Source organism: Glandiceps talaboti, chromosome 11 (genome assembly GCF_964340395.1).
Source record: "Glandiceps talaboti chromosome 11, keGlaTala1.1, whole genome shotgun sequence".
Lineage (NCBI taxonomy): Eukaryota > Metazoa > Hemichordata > Enteropneusta > Spengelidae > Glandiceps > Glandiceps talaboti.
This window is the reverse complement of record NC_135559.1, coordinates 9,385,616-9,408,752: the sequence shown is the minus strand read 5'-3', so window position 1 is coordinate 9,408,752 and position 23,137 is coordinate 9,385,616. Positions and strand designations below refer to the sequence as shown.

Here is a 23,137-nt window from a genome sequence, read left to right as displayed (position 1 = left end):
AAGTATCCAATCACAGAACGCCTTTCAATCGGTGTCTGAATTATGCTACATCGTTCAAAAAATCGGAAGTGCTTCCGAGTACACAGGGAAGGCTGTCCTCGCGGTAAATTTTTGTGAACAAAATTGGACCGAACTGGAGGAAATTGAACTTTGCCGGTAGGTCATTTGAAAATAGTATATATCAAGATTCTTTACACCTTTTTAAGTCAAGATCTGTTTTCTAATTTATAAGATACAAGCTTTCGAAGATTGGCGTAGGTCGCTATTACTCAGCTGAGCAGGGCATTTGGCTATGTGGTCGCTGTCCACTCTCGAATGTTTAGAATTTCTGTGAGTACATCGTGCCATCAAGCCTTAAAAATACTGCCCCTTAGGTTGCCTAATTGTTTTACGTACCACCCATCCATTGTGACGTTAAGTTCGTCGAAAAATATGTACACACGGACGGATCGTGGAGTTGCCATTTGTTAGTGCATTCTGCCATACAGACGACAGCTAGCAGAGCCGAGTCCGTACACCGCGCCACGAAACGCTCACATATTGCCGAAATATATCATTAATCTGAACTTAACACCACAAAAATAATAGGTGTGAATTATTTGAGTAGTTCGAGTAATAATCTAATTTTAAAAAATTTAAACAATGAAGACTTCGTGTCTTTCTGTTTGAAATTCGCCGTTTTGGTGTGTTTACTATTGTCTGAATACGTAATCATGGATTTGTAAGTCCCTGAATATATTATGCAAATCAGGTATATATATATTTGTTGACCTTTGCCCCGCTCGTCATCTCAATGGCGTGAAACCATGCCAGTCAAAAATAAGTTTGCGTACAGACACACCCATCGACTGTCAAATCGTAAAGGGACGCACTGCGTACATCACGAACGTACAATACACGTGTACATGTATCCGTGTGCCAGTAGTAAGTGGTGTTTTAGAAGAACTTACGACGTTTAAATTCATGTATATGGAGAAGAAAAAAATGTATATTATAATATATGCTGTAACATGATGTATACTATAGTTAGTACTTTTTCTTTATCATTGCCAAACTGGTGCATATTACATTTTTAAAAAAAAGACATTTACATGTGTTGAAATTTTATAAATACGTTTACATCTTCTCATTTTAGTCTTTGGTATTTTATTTATTTTTATAAATAGTGCATGTGTTTAAGAACTCCATTAGTTTACCCAGAACATTTTTAAAACAGCTGACAGAATTATAAACAAGTTCTTATCAATGGCACTGGATGGTAAACATTCCTTGCATAAACTGATTACTCTGTTTTCTGCAATTATACACATTATAACATTTTTGTCATGTCATTCAACTCGTACCTCAGGATGTGATAGTTGGTGAATAAAAATTGAATAGATATCACTAACACTGTTGGTAATTTAAAGATTGTTAAAAAAAATGGAAAAAATGAATTATTGTATAATACCTGGCAGTTCATATACATAGCACACCTCTAATTGAACCCCCTTTGGGAGTCGGATTTTGCCAAGTGAAGTTTTTTCAGTGAGTTTTCTGTTAATCTTCAAAGGCTGACATCCTAGTTTGAGGGTGTAGTTACATGTACATAGAATTACCAGAAACCAAGTCCTTACAGGGTTAATTTGGAGTGGTCTTACACTTGACTACCATCTTGTAAATTTGGTACTGGTGGAATTAAATGCAAGCTTGGAAGTCAAGATACAGTGTTTATTAAGTTATCCATACATTGTACGCTCTAGACTACTGCTAATTTTGAGTCCTGGGATGTGTGATAATCTTGCATTTCTTTTTTATCATAGTGTCCACTTACAATGAGCAACCCAAGTTTCCAGCCAACCTCTGGTGGTGAAGAATGTTCGGATAATGTGCAGCGGCCAAATCCACCCCAAGAGGAGCGGAAGCCAGAATCTGTTGTCAGGCCAACAACTCAACAACCACCACCACCACCACATCCACCACCCAGTCAACTACCGTCAGGCCAACCAACATTACAACCACAGGTCCAACCAGTTCTACAGACATCAATTATTCCGTCACAACCACCAACAGAAACTGTCAAACCTTTCACGGATACCTTGGCCAAGGTAAGCATATATTAAGATATTGTAATTTCTAACTATTTCATGTTTGGTCATTCATCCATTCATTCATTCAGGGTGAATAAGTATGTCTAGTTAATTTTGATACTATTTTCACAATGTCTTTAAAATCGAGGTACATGTACAGGCAGCTTCCTTTCTTCGTAGCATCATAAACCTAACCCCCTCCATACATATATACATACATACACACACATACATATAACATACATACATACATACATACATACATACATACATACACACACACATACATACTTACATACATACATACATACATACATACATACATACATACATACATATAACATACATACATACATACTTACATACATACATACATACATACATATAACATACATACATACATACATTTAATTTTACAGTTTTCAGCAAGTTCTCAGACTAATTTTTACTAATTACCAGTCTGTTCATGTTCATATATTTTCCTGTGAAATACGTAAAAATAAGTCTTTTGCGAAAATTTCCAAGTTTATGTGTCTTGGCTGCAGGACTTCTGCTGATTTCCACCCCTGCTACATGTAAAAAATTCTGTTATACAAAAAATTCTGTAAATTTTGATTAAAATGGGTTTGAAGCAATGATTTGCTGATGTACATGTATATTGCACCAACGTGGGCTCTACTTCATTGTTATATCACACTGGCAGTCATGCCTCACCCTAGATGAGTTAGCAACTGTTAGCCTGCCCCAGACGTATATGAAACCAAGGCTGCAAATATAGCACCTGGTCAGAACATTTTAAACAGATTCTTAATCTACTACGGACATGTAGATTTAGTTTAAGACTTCCTAGTATCATGTGATACAGAAAATTGTAAACTACATGCTACAAGTACAAGTATTTATATTTTATTTTGCAGGCCTTACCATTACAGAAACCACCAACAATGTTTACTCCAAGACCCCTTGCACCAGCCCCTGCTCCAGCTCCTACAATCACAGTACCCAAAATGTCTACTGGACCCATAACCAATTCACCGTTGCCAGGACAACCCATGACAACAACAATCAGTGCATTGCCAGTTCCAGCTGCAGCTATGATGAAAGCGGTGGCACAGTCAACAGCACAGGTGCCAGTGACTCATCACTTTGCATCACATGTACCAAGAGGTAAGTTGAAAATTGAATAGACAGACACTGAGCACAAGGCAAACGGTGAAGGTTGAGGCTTATGTTAAAAGAAATAGTTCGTGAAAGGATGTTAGAGATTTGGGTGGGGGGAATACACAGACACTTGATATGGGATAAATGGAGAAGGTTGGGGTTAATTTGTTTACAGAGATGGGTCTTGAGAGAGTGACAAGAAGATAACATAAACTTGGAGTATAAGAGATTGAAAGGAAGAGATTGTTTCAGAATATCTCCCCACTTCAAAAAAGGATTAAAATTTAGGTGTTTGAAAACAGTTGTGTGACAAATCTACAGAAAAAATTTGTCCAGAACAAAGAATAATCCCATGTAATCTTCATGGCTCCACTGATGAAGTTACTAACACATATGCGATATGAATGTAATTGCAATATCTTTGAATGCTGATAAAAGATGTATGCATCCAGTGAAGAAAATTTGTCAATATAAGGAAAAATCTGTTGACATAAGGAGTGTGTTTTCACAAGGCCCCTTAGTCAACCGAACAAGGAGATATGAATAGTTTGCATATTGTGATAAATTGAATGCTGATAAAAGATGTGTGCATCCAGTGAAGAAAATTTGTCAATATATGGAAAAATCTGTTGACATAACGAGTGTGTTTTCACAAGGCCCCTTAGTCAACTGAACAAGGAGATATGAATAGTTTGCATATTGTGATAAATTGAATGCTGATAAAAGATGTGTGCATCCAGTGAAGAGAATTTGTCAACATGAGGAAAAATCTATTGAGCTAAGGAGTGTGTTTTCTCAAAGCCCCTTAGTCAACTGAACAAGGAGATATGAATAGAATGTAATTGTGATATCTGTAAATGTTGATAAAAGATGTGGAAAACATACAATTAGTTATCACACCAAATTTCAGGTGCACTCTTACTATAGCAAGAAATTTTTAGTATTTTCAGCCATGAATTGATGAATGAGAAACTTGTGTTTTAATATTTACATTGAAAATAGAAATATTGAATGTTTCAACTTGAATGGGAAATGTGCATTCGTGAAACTTTTGTCAGCTTAGATGATGGAGAGGATTGTCTTTTATATGATCAGAGTTAGAAATCTGGGTTATTATAAGATTATAATGGGAAGCATGTGTCGATAAATAGCAAAGGAATCTTCAACTCTGGTATTTGATTTCATGTCCTGTATTGTATAGTAGAATTGCGTAGGTGTGTCAAAGATTTGTGTCTGAAATCTGAAATCATTGCAATGCAGTTGTCACTGCTATGAAATTATAGACGCTGTCTGGCACATAGTGATATTGATCAAACCTTACATGGAAATGGTAACTGTTATATTTCTGTAAAAATTCCACAATATACTGTGAAATACAAAATCATTATTTTATTTTTTGCTACTTTTTTACTGTCTTTTCCATTCAAATAAAATCCCAGTGGAGATGTTCTTTGTTGTTTTCAAACATTTTTTCCCTTAGAAATCAGTGAAAAATTAGGATAAACCTCAACTTTTTTTGATCATGTGAAAATTGAATCATTTGAAGAATGATGTAGTATTGAACATTATATAATACGGTAAAGTGTGAATTAGCAAGGATAACAATGTTGATGTTTGATACAAATTCCATCAGATTATTGAAATAAAATGTAAAATTACATTTTTGAAATTTACAAATATTGCATATGTTTTGAGCTGTTTACTATTGATAACCAGAAGTTAACAGAGGTTACTTTAGAGTGGTACTTTAAAAAAAACATTCCTTGACAAGCAAATGAATATATTGATATACTTAATTGTTATGTAAATTTAATGTCACAATTACATGTAAAGGGGAATGCCACTCCAGGAAATAGAGACATTTTCAAGGAATAGGGGTCCTGGATAGTCTTTCCACGATTTTACATCACCTGCAATTACTTGTGATTTCAGAGAAATATCAAGTTTATATTTTGCCTTTATACGATATGTTTGATGGCTACTGCATCATGGGAGACAGCAGAAATAATGTATTCAATGGTTGAACATTGAATATTCATGAGTACAAAAAAGTTATACGCTTTAGAGTAAAAACAGCTGTCATGAATATTCAGCCCATAGCAAAGATACCCTAGAAAGGTACAAGATCAACTTGATGTTTATCTGAAATAACAAGTATTGTAGATGATGGTAAAATCATGAAATGACTCTCCAGGAGCCATATTTTATGAAAATGTGTCTACTTCCTGGAGTTGCGTTCCCCTTTAATGGAAAATATCGATATAAACCATGAAGCAAAAGTAAGCCACTAGAAATATATTAAGTCAGGTTATGTACTTCTAATCATTACCTCACATTCTAATCATTACCAACACAATAGAACCGAGGTCCTATTCCATGCTGAACAATCCATGCATCAGGGCCTGCTATGAAGACTGATTTTTTCAAAGTAAATGTCCCGGTCACCATGGCACTCGGTTTAGAGCACCGAAGGAGAGACCAGCACAACTACAGGCAGTGACTTGCCTCTCAGTGGACTGCCAGCCTAGTCCAAGATCCAACTACAAGCTTTTTAACTGCAACGATTTTAAAGCATTTTTTATACTTCTGATTTCATAGGTATAGCAGCTGCTGCCAATATGTCCATACCTAAAACTGGAGCACCAACAGCAATACTGAAACCACAGACAACAGGAGCTGCAACAACATCAGTACAGTCCATTCTATCATCGTCCCTACATACTCCATTCCAGGTGAGTGAATTACAAGGAACATCATTCCTTATTATAACTGTCACAAAGTAGTTAGAACTTTTCAAACATTTTTAAACCTTGGATGTCTTTCAAAATATGTCACACAAAGTACTAACAGTAACAGAATTGCTAAATTTAGCACTAAAGCACTAATTTTGTTAAGCAACAAAGTACTTGTAACATTTCTGAATTTGACAACAAAGTACATGTACTAAAATTTGTAATTTGGCAACAAAGTACTAACAACACTTCTAAATTTGGCAACAATATTAAAAACATTTTCCTAAATTTGGCAACAATGTAACAACACTTCTAAATTTGGCAACAGTGTATTAATAACATTTCAAAATTTGTCAATTATTGTATTCGTAGCATTCAAAAATGTAGCACTTCTACTAGTGTTAAACATAGTGCTAATATATTTTCTGAATTTGGTTAAAAAGTAAATACATCAAAAATGCAGAGCATAGAAGATGTCTGAAGAAATGACACATTAAAGTGTAAAGTGCAACCTTGCTAAATGTAGCAACAGATTGTCAACATTGACTCCTAAGTTACATTAGTTCCTGTTCCCTTCAGTTGAACATATTTGTCATGAATATTCAGTGTTCAACTATGAATATATTATTTCTGCTGACTTACATATAATACATTGGCCCACAACAAAGATACCCTATAAAGGCACAAGATCAACTTGATGTTTCTCTCAAATGGCAAGTAATTGTATGTGATGTAAAATCATGAAATGACTCTCCAGAACCCATAGTTTATGAAAATGGCTTTATTTCCAGGAGTTGAGTTCTCCATTAGTGTATGCTGTATTTCTAATGAACCATATTCTGTCTATATTTTGTAGCATCCATCTCAAAGATTCTCTCCAGCACCACTTGTACCCCCGGTATCAGGTACACCAATACATACGTGTATTGCATTAGGAGTTACAAGGAGTTCTTCACCAATTGTGACATCAACAACAATGCAAGAGACACACAGGTAAGACAATTCATTCAATTCTAGACTTGATATTATAAGACTTGATTCAGGGTTTGTAGTTGCCAGTGTCACACCACAACAATACAAGATATTTACATATTGTTCTCCGAGATAAAAGCGGGCTAAATCAGTGTTAACATTAGGCTAGCCCCATGTCAACATGAGGCTGACACCAGGCTACCATATCGGATTCATGAACTTTACTGTGTTTTTAGTAAAAGTAAACTAAACCAGAAGCCATCCTTGTTAGAATGGGAACACTTTGGTGACCATATTTCATGTTTTTATTTTTCAGGCCAGCCACTCATATACAGCATGCACTTGGAATGAGTCTTCAACCACAGCCACTGCCGACTCCGCAACCCCATCTACAACCTCAGACACTAACCCAGGTTCCAACACCACAGTCCCAGCCACAAACACAGCCACAGATCACACAACAACCCACAACACAATTACCAACACAGCCATTCCTTCCTCAGCTCCGACCACAGATCCAACAAGATCTGACCAGGAGTATTCCACTCTCTGCACAAATAGCAAAGTATGTCTCTCCAGCATCGTTGCCAAGCAACATCCCAAAACCAATAATATCCACCGCGCCTAGCGTGACTAGCGTCTCAACAACACTGCCCAATCAGCCGGTCATGTCTGTTGTGAACACATCTAGCACTACCATACCTCCACATACAGCACCTATGGCAACAGTGTCTTCTGTTTTTACGTCAGCGTCGCTACCCTTAGGTAAGAAAATAAGATAATCCTACTGGTACTAATATCCTGTTGACCACATAAGGGGATAATATTATGATGAAGTCATGTTGACCACATGAGGAGATAGATGTTCAATCCAGCTTTTGTTTACCATATAAGGAGATATATGCTTCATCCAGCTTTTGTTTACCATATAAGGAGATAGATGATCAATCCAACGCTTGTTTACCATATAAGGAGATGGATGCCCCATCCAGATTTTGTTTACCATGTAAGGAGATGGTTGCTCCATCCAGATTTTGTTTACCATATAAGGAGATAGATGCCCCATCCAGATTTTGTTTACCATATAAGGAGATAGATGTTCCTCCCTCCCAAAATATATTGTAGGTTGTTATAAGGAATATGATTATTTAGTTACAGGACCTATGTTGGCTGCAGTTAGGTCATCATCAACACCCCCTACAACAACAAGTGCACCTACATCACAGCAATCGGCCCCATCGTCAAGTATACCAGTTGGTAAGTGTATTGAACCTTTTTGCTTTGTGAAACAATCCACATCGGAAGATATAACTTATAAGATGTTTTGAGGATGAATTTCACTGAAACTCAAAGTTCTTAAAATATCTCCTAAGCTTGCTGCTGGTCCTCTCTTTGTCAACAAACAAAAATACTTTGATGAGATTAGAATACTTTATTTACCAAAACAGCTGTAATGTCGAGCAGATTTGTGCCTCATCCAAACATGTGAACTGTATTAGCACCGAACTTTCATTCTTGTGTTTTCTTGTATTGCAGCCAAAGTATACCCAAGACAGCAGCTGCCACACTCACCAAGGTCACAGACAGAGTATACGTCAGAGGCACATCCAACGAATATATTATTTGCAGCAGCACATAGGGGTTCTCCAAACCCAGCAGTTGCATCTGCATCTGTGGCTGCAGCAGCATCAACCAACTTGCCGCAATCAGTGGTCACAACAGATAACAGGACAGACAGACCAATGCCAACCATACCACACACAGCACCATATACCGGAGCCATTTCACCAGCTTATTTTTATGATCCAGCAATACGTAAGTATTCTCAACATAATGATATGGACTGTACTTTAATAAAGGCCCACTTTGGATTAGGATTAGAAATTAGGTGTTGAAAACATATGTTTGGCAGAGCCAAAGAAAAAAGTTGGTCCTGAAAAGAGAAGGAGACACTGATAAGATAGCACTATTGTGAGAGCCTAGGCCTGAAACCCTGGCCTCCAAGTCAAAATTAGTAAACGTAATACAGTCACCACTGTGCAACACTTTGGTTTTTGCGTGTTAAACCATGTCTCACTCACAAACCTAGGGCGAGTGTTGTAGACTCAATGGATAGGATGTACCATTCAGCCATGTCTCGCTCACAAACCCAGGGTGAGTGTTCTACAAAATCAATGGGTAGACTGTGTCACTCGGCCATGTCACACTCACAAACCCAGGGTGAGTGTTCGGAAATATCATTACTTGTTGCTTACCACTACATTGATACATTGTCTTTTATTCAACTGTAGAAGCCGGCTACCATCATATGCATCCGTATGCAACAGGAGTCCATGCCTTTACACCAATATCTAGCAGTGCTGTCAGGCAAGGCATAGGTGAGTGTACTTTTTTTTTGTCAGTACTGGATAAGTCTGTAACTACATTTCCCCAAATGGCAGTAAAAACTGACAAACTGGAACACAAGTTTGGTTAATATTTGTAAACAAAAAACTCCAAGTTTTCAAAACAGGATAAAATTGCATGTTTTTCTTTTTAATTGAAGTGTACTAAAGCACTCACTGTTTTTCACTTTGGTGATGGTGTGTTGCATGTCTTTCTTAATAATCAGGTTAAGAGTTGCAGTGAGAGAATACAATATGTAGAGTTGCTACAGTGTTCTCCCCAAGCTATGTATGTTCAAAAATGTCTCGTTACTTCAACTTAAGAATTTTCACATAAATATCGTTTAATTGTGTAATTTGTGAGACATATGATGTTCATTGTTTCGTTTTCGTCACCAAAATTATAAATTTCAAGGAAAAGACATGAATAAAATGATTTGATGTAATAGAGGAGATCCTCTTTATATAGCAGATGAAAGTAAGCTGTGCAGGAACAAAAGTCAGATCGGATTCAATTATTGCTTGTGTCTCTCTCTTGCAGAAGACGATTTATATACATTGTAATACAATTGTTGCATATGTCTGTCTCTTGCAGAGGGTGATTTATATACATTGTAATACAATTGTTGCATATGTCTGTCTCTTGCAGAGTGGATTTATATACACAATTGTTGCTAATGTCTCTCTCTTGCAGAAGACGATTTATATACATTGTAATACAATTGTTGCATATGTCTGTCTCTTGCAGAGTGGATTTATATACATTGTGATACATTGTTGCATGTGTCTGCATGGTATAGTCCGCATGTAGTATACAATCATGATATGATGCATGTTTTTGTTTTGTCTGTCAAAATTATGACACAGACAGGGGCACATGCTGTCTTTGATGCAGTCTTTGTTTAGTAAATCACCTTCTTAAAGAGACAGACACCTGCACAATTGTATTACAATGTATTAAATCACCCTCTGCAAGAGATGAACACATGTAACAATTGTATTACAATGTACTGTAAACCTGGAAATGTTCGCGTAAGATTTATTTTCGCTAATTTCGCTACAAAACAAAAACGCGAAAATAAGTAGTAGCGAAAATATATATTTCTGCATAATGCAATGTACCAGTATGGTTATTAGTGAAAATTAATTTCTGTGAACTACATGAAGACTGTAAAATCGCAAAATTTTCTAGTCGTGAAAATATGCAGGTTTACAGTATATAAATCCACTCTGCAAGAGACAGACACTAGCAACAACTGTATTACAATGTATATACATCACCCTTGGCAAGAGACAAACACAAGCAACAACTGTATCTGTTCTGATTTTTGTTCCTGTACAGCTTACTTTCTTCTGTTGTAATTTGTATTGTTGTGAATACAGTGAAACAACATTTACATATTCATGAGTTGTATTATCATGTAAATTGGCTACTATCCAATAAGAATTTCATGGGGAAAACACTTGGCTACCACCCTCTTCCTGATTTCACTCCGTGTATACCTATATGGTGTGGTCACTTGGTGTGACTTGGTTTGGTGTGGTCAACCGTGTAAAGTCAACACACACGCACACATATATACATACACACACACACACACATATACAAACAACCTTTCTCACATGACCGTTACTATTCGATTCATGTATAGACCATTAACTTCACTCTTCCAAATTTGGGAACCAAGGTTAATTACCTTAGGAACTTAGTAGATTTTATCTACCATCTTTTACATGTAACACAATACGATCATTCAAGTAGACTACAAATTCAATTAGCTGTAGTCCAGGACACATAGACTACTAAACATTGTATCTAGACTACCAAATCAGCAGTAGTCCAGGACACACAGACTACTAAACATTGTATCTAGACTACCAAATTAGCAGTAGTCCAGGGTACATAGACTACTAAACATTGTATCTAGACTACCAAATTAGCAGTAGTCCAGGGTACATAGACTACTAAACATTGTATCTAGACTACCAAATTAGCAGAAGTCCAGGGTACATAGACTACTAAACATTGTAACTAGACTACCAAATTAGCAGTAGTCCAGGGCATATAGACTACTAAACATTGTATATTGACTACCAAATTAGCAGTAGTCTAGGACACATAGACTACTAAACATTGTATCTAGACTACCAAATTAGCAGTAGTCCAGGACACATAGACTACTAAACATTGTATCTAGACTACCAAATTAGCAGTAGTCCAGGGCATATAGACTACTAAACATTGTATATAGACTACCAAATTAGCAGTAGTCTAGGACACATAGACTACTAAACATTGTATCTAGACTACCAAATTAGCAGTAGTCCAGGGCATATAGACTACTAAACATTGTATATAGACTACCAAATTAGCAGTAGTCTAGGACACATAGACTACTAAACATTGTATCTAGACTACGGTGGTAACCAGTTAGACAATTTGTAATCAGTTGAAAATTGTTGCTTTAACAGTCATTCAATCTGACTACCAAGTATTGAAGTTCTCAAATTTGAGTGCTATCAAATGACTCAATGGTCAAACCAGTGACAAATTGTTATGGTCATGTGAGAATAGTTGTAATTTGCCTGCATTTTGCCTTGTTTGTGGTGAATTACTTCCTTTTTTCCTTTCTCTTCCTCTTTTCCCTTCCTTCCCTTCCCTTCCCTATTTGTTTGATTTGGGTAGTTGGTTTCAATGCCCTGCCTGTATCTTCAGCACCCCAAGGTTCTCAGAGTATGGCTGCCGCAGCCGTTGCTGCTGCAGCACATGCAGCAACTGTAGGTGCAGCACCAGTCCGTATAGGTCCAATGAATCTGATGCCCATTGACCAAAGACATCCCATGGCTACGTTACCTGGTACCATCACGACAGCCTCAAGCACTGAAGGTTAGTGGGTGTCTGTTGTCCTTTGTATCTCAGCACTGGATTTACAACTGCCGACATCAGACCATTGACAAACAGAACCTGTGACAAACAGGGAAAGTAAATGACTGAATTGGATTAATAACACTTGGCTTAGCATGTTGAAACAGCAGAGACTTATATTACACACCATGGTTTGATAAGAACAGTTTTATGACCTCTGTATGTGTACATGAATGCCAGGAGAACTGGAAATTTGTTTGTGAGTGCTCAAAAAATACAGTTTACTGTGTGTAACAGGTTCCGTTCGTCCACTGTCTGATGTCTGAAGTATTTTAGCTGAATACACGCAAATGATTTTTCTGTGGAAATATGTCACACTAATTAACTAACATATTATGCAAATGAACATGTGCTGTAAATAAAGGTTGTAGGATACATTGGCGTATATCTTCTTTGTTGCAAAGAGATGATATATCATAGCATGATGTAATTTACTCTTTATGTTGTCACCAATGAAGTATATTGACTCATTTGGTAGGAACCTTGTTCTCACAAAACAAGTGCTTTGTGTTATTCTACTGGAACGGTGAACAACTTCAAACAGGAAAGCTCAACCCCTGAGAATATGCCATGGCATATGTATTTTTGCGAGGGGGGGGGGGGGGGGGCTCAAGTGATGGTTAAGTATACATCAGTAAAAGTAGAATACTGTGAGTACCTTTTCAAATGCAGAAAAAACTACATCCCAAAAATATATAAACTCAGCGTGTGTCCCTTTAATTATGATCATCTCATTTATACTAAATATCATTTTGTCTAAATATCAGCTCTAGATACGAGTGTAGCAGTTAGTGGTATGTATGCCCTAGCCACTTCTAGTGGACCATTACCTTCTAGTAATAACTTACCCAATCCAAGTGCATCACCCAGACCAAGTATACTGAGAAAAAGAACCAACGAAGGGTAAGTACACTTGCTGTATGATGACTTTAGGGGCAAGATCAATAGTTCAATGTAGGATAAAAAACCTAAATTCTTCTTATAGACCCCCCCCCCCCCCCCATCCCCACCCCACATAATTGGCCAAAATTGATAATCGTTTGAGAGAGCACAATCAATTTCAAATCAGTATGAAATACTATGTAGTCCTATGAATACAGAACCTTTGTTCCCAACATGTATATTAGTACCATACATTTACTATAGAGAAAAATTCTTCTATTTCTCGATCTGATGACAGTAATTGAAATATTTTATTTAGGGATACAAAAGAGAGGTTGTACAGTTACAAAGAAACTAAAGTTTACATCACAGATTTCACTCATAATAATCTGGCTTTTAGTTTTACGTTTATATCTGAAAGAAAAATTTAAAATTTAATGAGAAATAACAAGCCTTCATTATTTACAAACACTAATACATAATATCAATTACAGCTAAGACTGAGAGCCTATGAGCTCATCAATAGTCAAATATCAAAAAATGCGTCAGTCAAATGTTCAATAGACTGAGCATGCATGGTACATATCTGTTACAGGCACTACTACACTTTTTAGCAACCACTACGTAATACTATGCATTTAGTTTATTTCAGTAAAATAAGATTGACAGAACAGATAGCATAGTACAGATAGTACAGTTCATACATTATCAATGATCATTTTTTTGCCATACAGTAATGTTCTTGTATAACCCATAACACCAAAGTCAAGCATTTTCTGTATATACCACATCGTTTATAGCATCCGTATCAAGTACAACCCATAACACCAAAGTCAAGCATTTTCTGTTTGTACCACAATTGTTTATAGCATCCATATCAAGTGTAAAAGTATACTGTTTCATTTGCTAATCAACCACATTAGAAAGGCCACATGCTAGGCTTGTTAATAAACCAATTGAAACACTATACTTTAACACTTGATATGAATGCTATAAACAAGTGTAGCACATAGAGAAAGTGTTCTACTTCAGTGTTACTCGTTGTATGTGCATACCATAAGTATAGCTATGTTTAACCAATGTGTCTGTTTGTCTTTTACAGACTTCGAAAACCAGTGGTGAGTACACCAACTGGTAGTCAACCTGGTAGTCCAAAGACAGATAGTTCACAATCCACTCTTTCAGCCACCAATTCACCCAAGCTAGGGTAAGAACGTCGTAATTTCTTTCTGGTAGTCACTTTTCTAGCTATATCCCAGTATTAAAAGACTAAAAAAGTTGAAAACATGCATACAACAAAGGCAATTGATATTTAGAATGTGCCATTTTCCATATATGGACATGGTGCATAAGCCATATTTGGATACAGTGCTTATGCCATATTTGGACATAGTGCATTTGCCATATTTGGACATAGTACATATGCCATATTTGGACATAGTACATACCGTATGCCATATTTGGACATTACTGCAATGGTGTGATCTCTTTCAAAGTTAAAATAGATACTTATATTAAAGCTACAGTTATTATTCTGGCATACTATAGCTGTTAGAACCCCCATGAGACATGGGTGACAGTGTGACATACTTTGGGTATTTGTACGAGTGGTGTTCACTGCAGTTGTTGCAAGTATAGGTACAACAGTGACCCCTGTACGCATACATTGCACTGTATGTTTATCTTGCATGTTAACTGTTGCTATGGCTACACCATGTAAACAGTTGCTAGTATTTGTACACTCCTGACCCATACCCCCTAGCTTACAGAAATTATTGCATAACAATTTTTTTTTCAGTGACCTTTTAAGTGCCAGTCAGCCAAGTAGTGAAGTAAATGTTGTCGACAGCAGTACAAATACGTCATCAGCTGCCAATAACGATGTCAAAATTAAACAGGAACCACAAACCCCTAGTCCTACTGAGACTGCTCTTCAAGTACTAGCCTCAGCTCATATGATACCGTCAGTACAAGCAGTGGAGGTAGTTGGAGCTTCTCCAAGGAAGAAACCAAGAAAACAACAACATATGTAAGTTATTCTAGCCTGCCACTTCTTGTCAAAAAGTGAACAGCGCTCCAAGTGGTCAGACTGTAAAATCCTTTTGTCTTTCAGATACTTCACTATTCTAGCCCTCACGTCTTGTCAAAAAGTTAAACTCTATTGTGTTTCAGATAACTTGATTATTCTAGCCCTCCTTTCATGTCAAAATGTGAACAGCACTGCAAGTGGCCAAACTGTAAAATCTTTTGTTTTCAGATACAGAGAATATAGTATATTTCATTGTATTTCATTGCATTGTAATTTGTTTTCACCATATTGTGTTGGGAGAGAGGAACATGTAAATAGCACTCCAAGTGGCGAAACTGTCAATTTCTTTCTTTTCAGAGATTGAGGATATGGTATATTTGATTTAATTTTAATTTTTTTTCACCATGTAGTGTTGGGCGAGAGGACCATGACATGGTAGAGAGTAATTCCACAGATGAAGCTGATGAGACGGAACACAGGTTATTGTCAATGCCAAAAAAGTCTGAAAGATCAAAAGATGACAAGAAACATACCAAAGGTAAAAATAACAAGCTCTTAGCCAGCGTTCCCAGGAACAATTTATCTTCACTGGCTTCTCCTGCCAGTCAAATATTTCAAGCAACGCTGCCTTCAGTAGTAGTCATATTGGATTTGTCACAAATAAAGACATAAACATGTACATTTTACTGTTGTCAGCTGAAATACAACATATTCATAAACTTTGAGAAGGAGTAATATATATATTTATATATCTCTCTCTCTGAAAGCGAATTGAGAAATTTTCTCCTTATGACACTATCAACTAATAGTTTGATAGTGCGATAAAGAGAAGATTTCACAGTAATTCTCACTGGTACAACAAATGTTCTGATCATTTGTGTTTGTAGGCGACTAATGGTATTTTGATAGTGTGATAAGGAGACTTCTCGGCACAGTCATCACCAGATTTAATAGTTGTCCACAAGTTTGAAATGGACTGATTGTATTAATTCTAATCCACAATGATAATGGTTGTATACTTTGATTACCTTGATAAATATAAAGTTTTATTGCTTTTGTTGTTTTAATAACCTATGTTTTTATTTTCCAACAGATGTGAAATATATCCAGTATCTTAAAAGGCCGTATAAGAATCTACTTGACACCTATAAACAACATTGGAAACCAGCACATAATCACTTCCATAAGTACTCAGAGGTCAGGGTTAAAGGTCAGTATGTGCTATGTACTCAGAGGTCAGGGTTAAAGGTCAGGAAGTGGCAGGAGACAATTTGTATCAGGAAAGAGAAGTCTGCAATGAACCAAGATGGTGTTGCAGCTGTCACACGCAAAGAACAGGTCCTCAATTCTGAAGCATTGGTCAATAATCATGTGACGACATTAACATATAGCAAAAACATGCCATCCACTGAAAAATTCAATCAAGTCTATACAAAATATTTGGACAAGATAACATTTTCTGCTAATGATATACTTTATTTATATTATGAAACCGAAATGTTGAATCTCATTGGATCTGTGTATGAATTATTTGACCATATTTGTGTATCTTGGGTATTTTATCTGTTTTTCTTTTCAGAAGACAAGAAATCATCCCTGCAGGACATAGCTGGTCAAAGAGGTGTGATTCAAAAAGCAAATGGTTGGAAAATACAGCACATTGCAAGTCAGCTAGATGATCTTGTAAGTTTCATAATGAAATAATGAAATTGCTGACTTTTGTGATCCCCTATTTGACACAGGAGTGGTATTTAAGGTGTCAACTCTGAATTTACATTCAAAAAAATGGTATTCAACCCATCCAATGGTTGTTCCCAAATGCATCACTACCTCTTCCAAGACATGTACTAACTTTTGGGGGGGGGGGGGGGGGGGCTTCTGTTAACTTAATGGGGGAACGAGGGTTTTGATGATAATTAAAATTGTCATCCAAATTGAAATATTTTTTCTGACATATCTCAAAAAGAAGCCCAACAGTTAACCTTCTGGGTCACATAGCAGTCATGAAAATGGTAAATTCTGAATAATATGATACTAGACTAACTTCCTGAGTGTTTTGATCTTCTTATTGGCATGCAGATGTGCAATAATCTTTTCAGTATATATTATTCCCCAATATCCTTCTACTCAGCCAAGGATAAAACTCGTGACCTAAAGAACCTTGTTACTACAAGTTAATAAAGTCTTAAGAGACACAACCAACTCTTAGGTCATAAGTATTTTCTGGCTGAGTGAAGAAAAATGTTGGGAATAATATAACTATGCCTTCGCATGCATAATCTATGAACAAGGGTAAGGTAATGAATGGCACTTTGGAATGTTTTGACTCGCATTTCAAGCAGAACCAATGACGTACACCAGGATTGTTTGAGGCTAAGATTTTTATTTTTCATGTCTTTTAAGTCAATCAATATGCATATATGGGTAGAAAACTTATGTGACAATGATGGATTAAGACAAGGGGAGGGGGAGGGGAAGGGGCAAAAATACATTCAAGTATTGGTGGTCAGCAACCTCTGAGTCATGGTCGCTAGCTTTGAGTACCAGACGACCCTATCTGGTGCCAACCAGAATCGGCAGGTCCCTGTTTGACATAGAGTGAGCAGGTTACAAAAACCATATTTTTTGTTCTAATGCATTCAACTAGGCTTTTGTGTGGTGGTGTAAGTCATGTTTGTTGCTTTTATGCTACAACTTGTGTTTTATGTGGTGATTTTTACCTGCAGGCAAATCTAGAACAGAATGTATTTGACAAAATGAAGGAGATTAAAGATGGTATGGGACCTTCTAAGGATACAGCCACCACTTTCCTCTCAGACGATGAGATGACACAAGTAACAGAACTCATACAGGTAAGTATTCTATACAAATACCAAAGTTAGCAAGATACTGTTTGCTGTATGTGTGTGTGTGTGTGTGTGTGTGTGCATGTGTGTGTGACTCTGCATGTTTGTTTGTGTGTGTGTGTGTGTTGTGTCTATGTATGCATTTATGTGTGAATGCATGTGTGTACATTTAGATATTAGTCCCCAATATTTTTCTTCATTCAACCAAGGAAAATATGAGTGACCTAAGGGGCCTTGTTAGTATGAGTCACTGTGACAAACCCTTGAGTCGCAAGTATCTTTCAGCCAAGTGAAGACAAATTTTGGGGAATAATATAAATATACATCCTCCTCCAGTATAATGTATGAAAATCAGGAAAAATGATGGTGATTTGGAACATTTGACTCACATTTCGAACACAGCAGAACCAGTGAAGTAGACACAGGTTGTCGTGACATAGAGCGACCAGGGTATATACTCCAGGTTTTCTGTTCAGAGAAAATAGCATGGCTTGTATTGAGCATGGTATAATGAGTTTTATTCACAAATGTTATTTTCTTTATATCTTGTTCACTCTAGGGAAACATACAGAGGTGTAAACTTGCAATGGAGCAGATGTCTGAAGCCAAAAGTTCCATGATGAAATTACTAGACCACAAACAGAAAGTGATTAGTCTTATTAACAAACATGGAAACAAACGCAGTTCTAAAAAGAAAACCAGCAATACATAGCAGAGTTTGTTTTAGTCTTTCTATTTAATTTGCAGAGTCTATTTGAAGAAAAGATATCCAAACGTTCCTTTTTGTCTTTTATTTTGTATTTGTACTTCCTGAAATCAAGGTGGGCCCCGTTAAAAAAATTCCTCGAAGATATATGAAATATTAGTCGCAACACCAGAAATTCAATAGTTATGGAAATGTTAGACATTTCTTGTAAATTAATAATCTAATTTGAACGGACCTTCTCCAAAAATCACCCCTCCCCTCTACTGTTACTGTTTGTCTACAGTTTCCCTAGCGATACTGTTGCCACGGTTATAAGATGACAACATTGAAACAGTGTCTTCAGCAAATCCTTGCATTGTGTGAAATTCTACATAATTTAAGATAATCTTGTACTGTTCTTTACAAAAAGAACGTAATATGCAAATTAAAGAATGAAAATATATTGTACAAGTACTAGATGAACTTCAGAGTTACAGTACATGTAAATCTTTCAGAAGATGAATTTTTGTACGAAACAAGAACCCATTGTGTAATTATAGTATTTCTCTGGGAACTATTTTGGACTTTCTGCTTGACAATATTTGTAATCTCCGAAATTATATCTGTTTTCATGATTGAGTCATGCCAATTTAGCCTGGTAGCAAGTCATGTGTGGATTTTGATTATCGTTTCCCATCACGACTAGCGTTTCCAGTAACGGTTACGTATTCACAACTGAATTTAGGTTACGAGCAATGTTCAACCCACCACAGATACACTTATGTCATTCGTGAAATCTGTTCCTCTGTGATTGGCTACTCCTGTCTGCTGTCACATTTACGCTGTACAGCACAACCTCCGAGTTGGTTCTAATCGTGATTGACACTAATGATGCCGCCTCTCAGTGAATAAATTAAAGGTAACCCAATAAAAATTTGTGCTGTTTTCTCAAGTTTCATTACAGTAAAAAAAAAAGTGCAGGAAATGCTAGTCATGGTGGGAGACAATCTCCTCACGTCTATATACTAGGCTTTATCAATTTAACTGTACAAAGTTGTTTTTCTTTTCACTGTGGCAAACACTATCACTTCCGATTTACTTGTGTAATTTCAGTCCATATTTTTAAATTCTCGAACAGAACCGTTTATATAGATGTTGATAGATTACTAGTATTCGTTTCCAAGTTTGTCTCCAAGTTTAGTGCAACAGTAACAGACACAAATAATAATCTTTATTTGTACTGAATAGTTCTTTAAGTATATGAACACTTGTCTCCCAAGAAGTCCAGTTAGGGCCATCCCTCATGGGTTCAGTGTTAATTCAGGAGGAAAGCAGAGTACCAGGGAAAACCTGCATTGTTCAGTAGTGTCAAACTGAACGACACTCTTCTTACATACAGAGTAATCAATGTAATCAAACCCAGAATTGGTTTGAACCCTGACTGCCTGGTAAGAGGCAAGTGGTTTAACCACTCGGCCACTGACAACCCACTAAAACTTTGGTTGTGCACACACTTACATGTAGTAACTGCCTTGTCTGGAAATACTACTGTATTTGTAGCATTACATGATATGGCTGTTACAATAGTAAGTAATTTTGTGTTGAACATATGCACTCTTGTCACAGTTATTTGAAATTGCAGGTATTTCGTTGGACACGTTGAAACACAAAAAAAAAGATGTGTATTTATTGCTGAAATGCAACCTAGTCAAGGAAAAGTAGAAAATTCATTATCTATTCATTCCTGCAAATGCACAAATGGTTACACTTAGCTTAACAGTGTCACACTCAGATTGTAGAAACTTCATCATGTTTCCTGTACACAAGAGAAGTAGACACGTTTAAACCAACACTTAGTAATTTATTTATTTATTTAGTGTAATTTATTTTACTTCTTTCGTAGACTTTGAGACAAACTTTTAAACCAATATTAGTAATTTTATCAACATCCATCTAAATAGTTTTCTAAGGGAATTTAGAAAAAGGACTGGCAGTCTTGTAATGTGAGCATGCCTAGAACATGTACTATGATTGGTCTGCATCTTTCTCTACTTAACCAATGAGCATAGATTTCATGAGCATGCTCAATAAGTAACCCAACAGCAGTTTCCCCCAGATACTTGTGTTATTCACCAATATTGGTTTTGTCCACACATCAGCTGAAATTCCAACTTAATGTAAAATGTGCCTCGGAAAAACTATAAAGTTTTGTTTTACTTTGTTAAAGAAAACATCAACCTCTTCCTGTTTGAAATAAAGAAAGAAAATCTTGGCTCAACGTGCAAATTTTCAAAATGATATCAAAATTTTGTCATTTTAGAGTCCAAAGTGGTCACTGTGTTATTACTCTGGTAATTGAATCTTTGGTTTTCTGAGATAGACACAAACTAAAATTATTGTCGCAATATGTTGATTCAACAGTGATAAAATATTGAATGGACGTTGGTTTAATTATAGTCTCAGTTGGGAGGCGTCCTCAGAGAACTTACAGTGTACTGTTTTAGCACTTCCAATGTTTACACTATCTTGATCACAGGGTGATTAGAATTGCACGACAGAGGAACTGCTATCACCCACTTGTGTAATCTACCACATTGAAGAACAATATATTTAGTTTGTGTCTATCTTAAACTGAATGCTCAACTACCATAGTCGTAACTCCATGGAGAAAATAAAAGATTGGTGGTTTCCTTGGAAACGAGATGGTGAAATCCAAAATTCTTTTAATACTTCAAAAGAACCAGCTTTCCTATGGCAAAGTTTGGAGGATTTGAAAAACTTTGATTTTAATGGTAATTTGTCTCTGAGGCACATTCTGCCGACAGGTCCCAGTAACATAAGAACAAATAATAGCTCTAGGTACAGTTAGTTACTGGACAGCTAGTTGCTAAATATGATACATCATGTTCTGTTATTAACATAGATTAAGACTAAACGTCTACACAAGTTATCCACAGCAATATGTAATAATCTAGTATTGATAAATTATTGCAGCTGGTAAATAAATCTTACAGGGAGATAGGTAATCAAAAATATATGCAAGGTACCTCAATTTTATTAAAATAAAACAATTCTTTGAAACTAAACTAGAGACCCTGAAGTTGATTCCCGACACTCGTGGTCTAGGGTTACAGTAAGAGGTTACCTTGTGAATTCACCTTGATTAATCAAGTCTTGGATGTTAAAACAAGAAAGAATGCCTTGATTTCATTCATTTTCACTTCTCAATGCAAAGCTGGCATCGATGAGAATGAAGGCAGAAGTGATCAATCAATCAAATTTCTATAGCGCCCGATTTCCAGAGCAATGTTCTGTTCAGTAGCACTGAATGACTAAATCACACCATATGCTTTGGTGAACAAATAAGTCTTCAGTTTTGTTTTGGAGTAATCCAGGCTGGAGGCTTGGTGAATGTCAAGTGGCAAAGAGTTGCATAGTTTGGGGGGGAGGGGGGGGGGGGACTTATGAGTATGAGCTGATGAATGAAGTAATGTTAACGAACTGCTGTGAAATGTGTTGTTGACTGTTTCCGTTGGTCTTTTAACTGTATGTATAACAATGACTGTAGTTGACAATACGTTTAGTGCAAGTTCCTTACCAAGGCTTGTTTGTCACTTCTGCCAACGTTCTGATCTAAGTGATCTATTCAAAGTACTTATCGGTACCAGTAAATGAAACCAATTCATATGATCCAAGTTTTTATTGAACGTAGTGAATTCACAAAGTTTCCTTTCCCTTTAAAACCAAACTCATATTATTCACTCAGATGATAATGTGTGTTTCGTTTAGGATAGCAAAAATTTCTGATTATTTCTCAGCCAAAATTGCTTTAAATATACAGTGTAAATAGTCTGTGCAATGTGACAATTTGTGAGGTATGCCACATCAGGGCACCCTCATGCATCAGCCAACCCCTTCAGTGCCGTTGAGGGCGCCATAACAAGACTTGTCTCGCAGCCTATGTGACAATATGTAGATAGATTTCCGACAACCAGTGCATCATCTCTTTCAGTAATAATTACATATTAAAGACAAGCTTATATTTAAGTGTCATCTCTCCCTTGCCATCAGCAATATGGACAAATCCACTGATACAGAAGTATTGGACCATACCAAATATCAGTAGAGATAGGGGTGTAATGATTTCTGTGTATGTGTATTTGAAATGAATATCTTCTCTCTTTTCTTTGGAACTCGTTCATAGACCCTGGGGGTGTCACTCCTGGGTTTATGGCCATTAGTACTACATGGTCAACCGGATTCGGTTCAGTTTTTAAATTGAAACAGATGTAAAGACTAAAGGTAAACCCCCTGTAGGTTAACTACATTTGAAAATGATGTGCTGTATGAAGAGTATTCTCTTTATTTTATGTACAAAAGAAATAAAATTGAGATTTTTGTACAAAATTGTGGTGTAGTGATCTTTCTGTGGTAAACTGTCTGTACCCCTG

At 36.5% G+C, this 23,137-nt stretch overlaps 1 protein-coding gene across 1 annotated transcript; it reads left to right on the top strand.

The window, feature by feature from the left end:
- Positions 1-138: 138 nt before the first annotated feature.
- Positions 139-22,126, top strand: LOC144442384 (uncharacterized). The gene is made up of 18 exons (XM_078131717.1): positions 139-156; positions 1,803-2,087; positions 2,987-3,236; positions 5,829-5,962; positions 6,819-6,955; positions 7,251-7,699; positions 8,093-8,191; positions 8,471-8,749; positions 9,229-9,306; positions 12,005-12,205; positions 13,012-13,147; positions 14,229-14,333; positions 14,925-15,155; positions 15,566-15,693; positions 16,249-16,365; positions 16,735-16,838; positions 17,882-18,007; positions 18,561-22,126. The coding sequence occupies exons 2-18, from the start codon at positions 1,815-1,817 to the stop codon at positions 18,711-18,713; spliced, it is 3,000 nt and encodes a 999-aa protein (XP_077987843.1). The 5' UTR covers positions 139-156; positions 1,803-1,814; the 3' UTR covers positions 18,714-22,126.
- The last annotated feature ends 1,011 nt before the right edge of the window (positions 22,127-23,137 follow it).

Coding starts and splice junctions, on each gene's coding strand:
- LOC144442384 (XM_078131717.1), top strand. CDS start 1,815: ATGAGCAACCCAAGTTTCCAGCCAACCTCTGGTGGTGAAGAATGTTCG. Junction 8,750..9,228: donor TTTTTATGATCCAGCAATAC/GTAAGTATTCTC, acceptor CAACTGTAGAAG/CCGGCTACCATCATATGCAT. Junction 18,008..18,560: donor AAGTAACAGAACTCATACAG/GTAAGTATTCTA, acceptor TGTTCACTCTAG/GGAAACATACAGAGGTGTAA.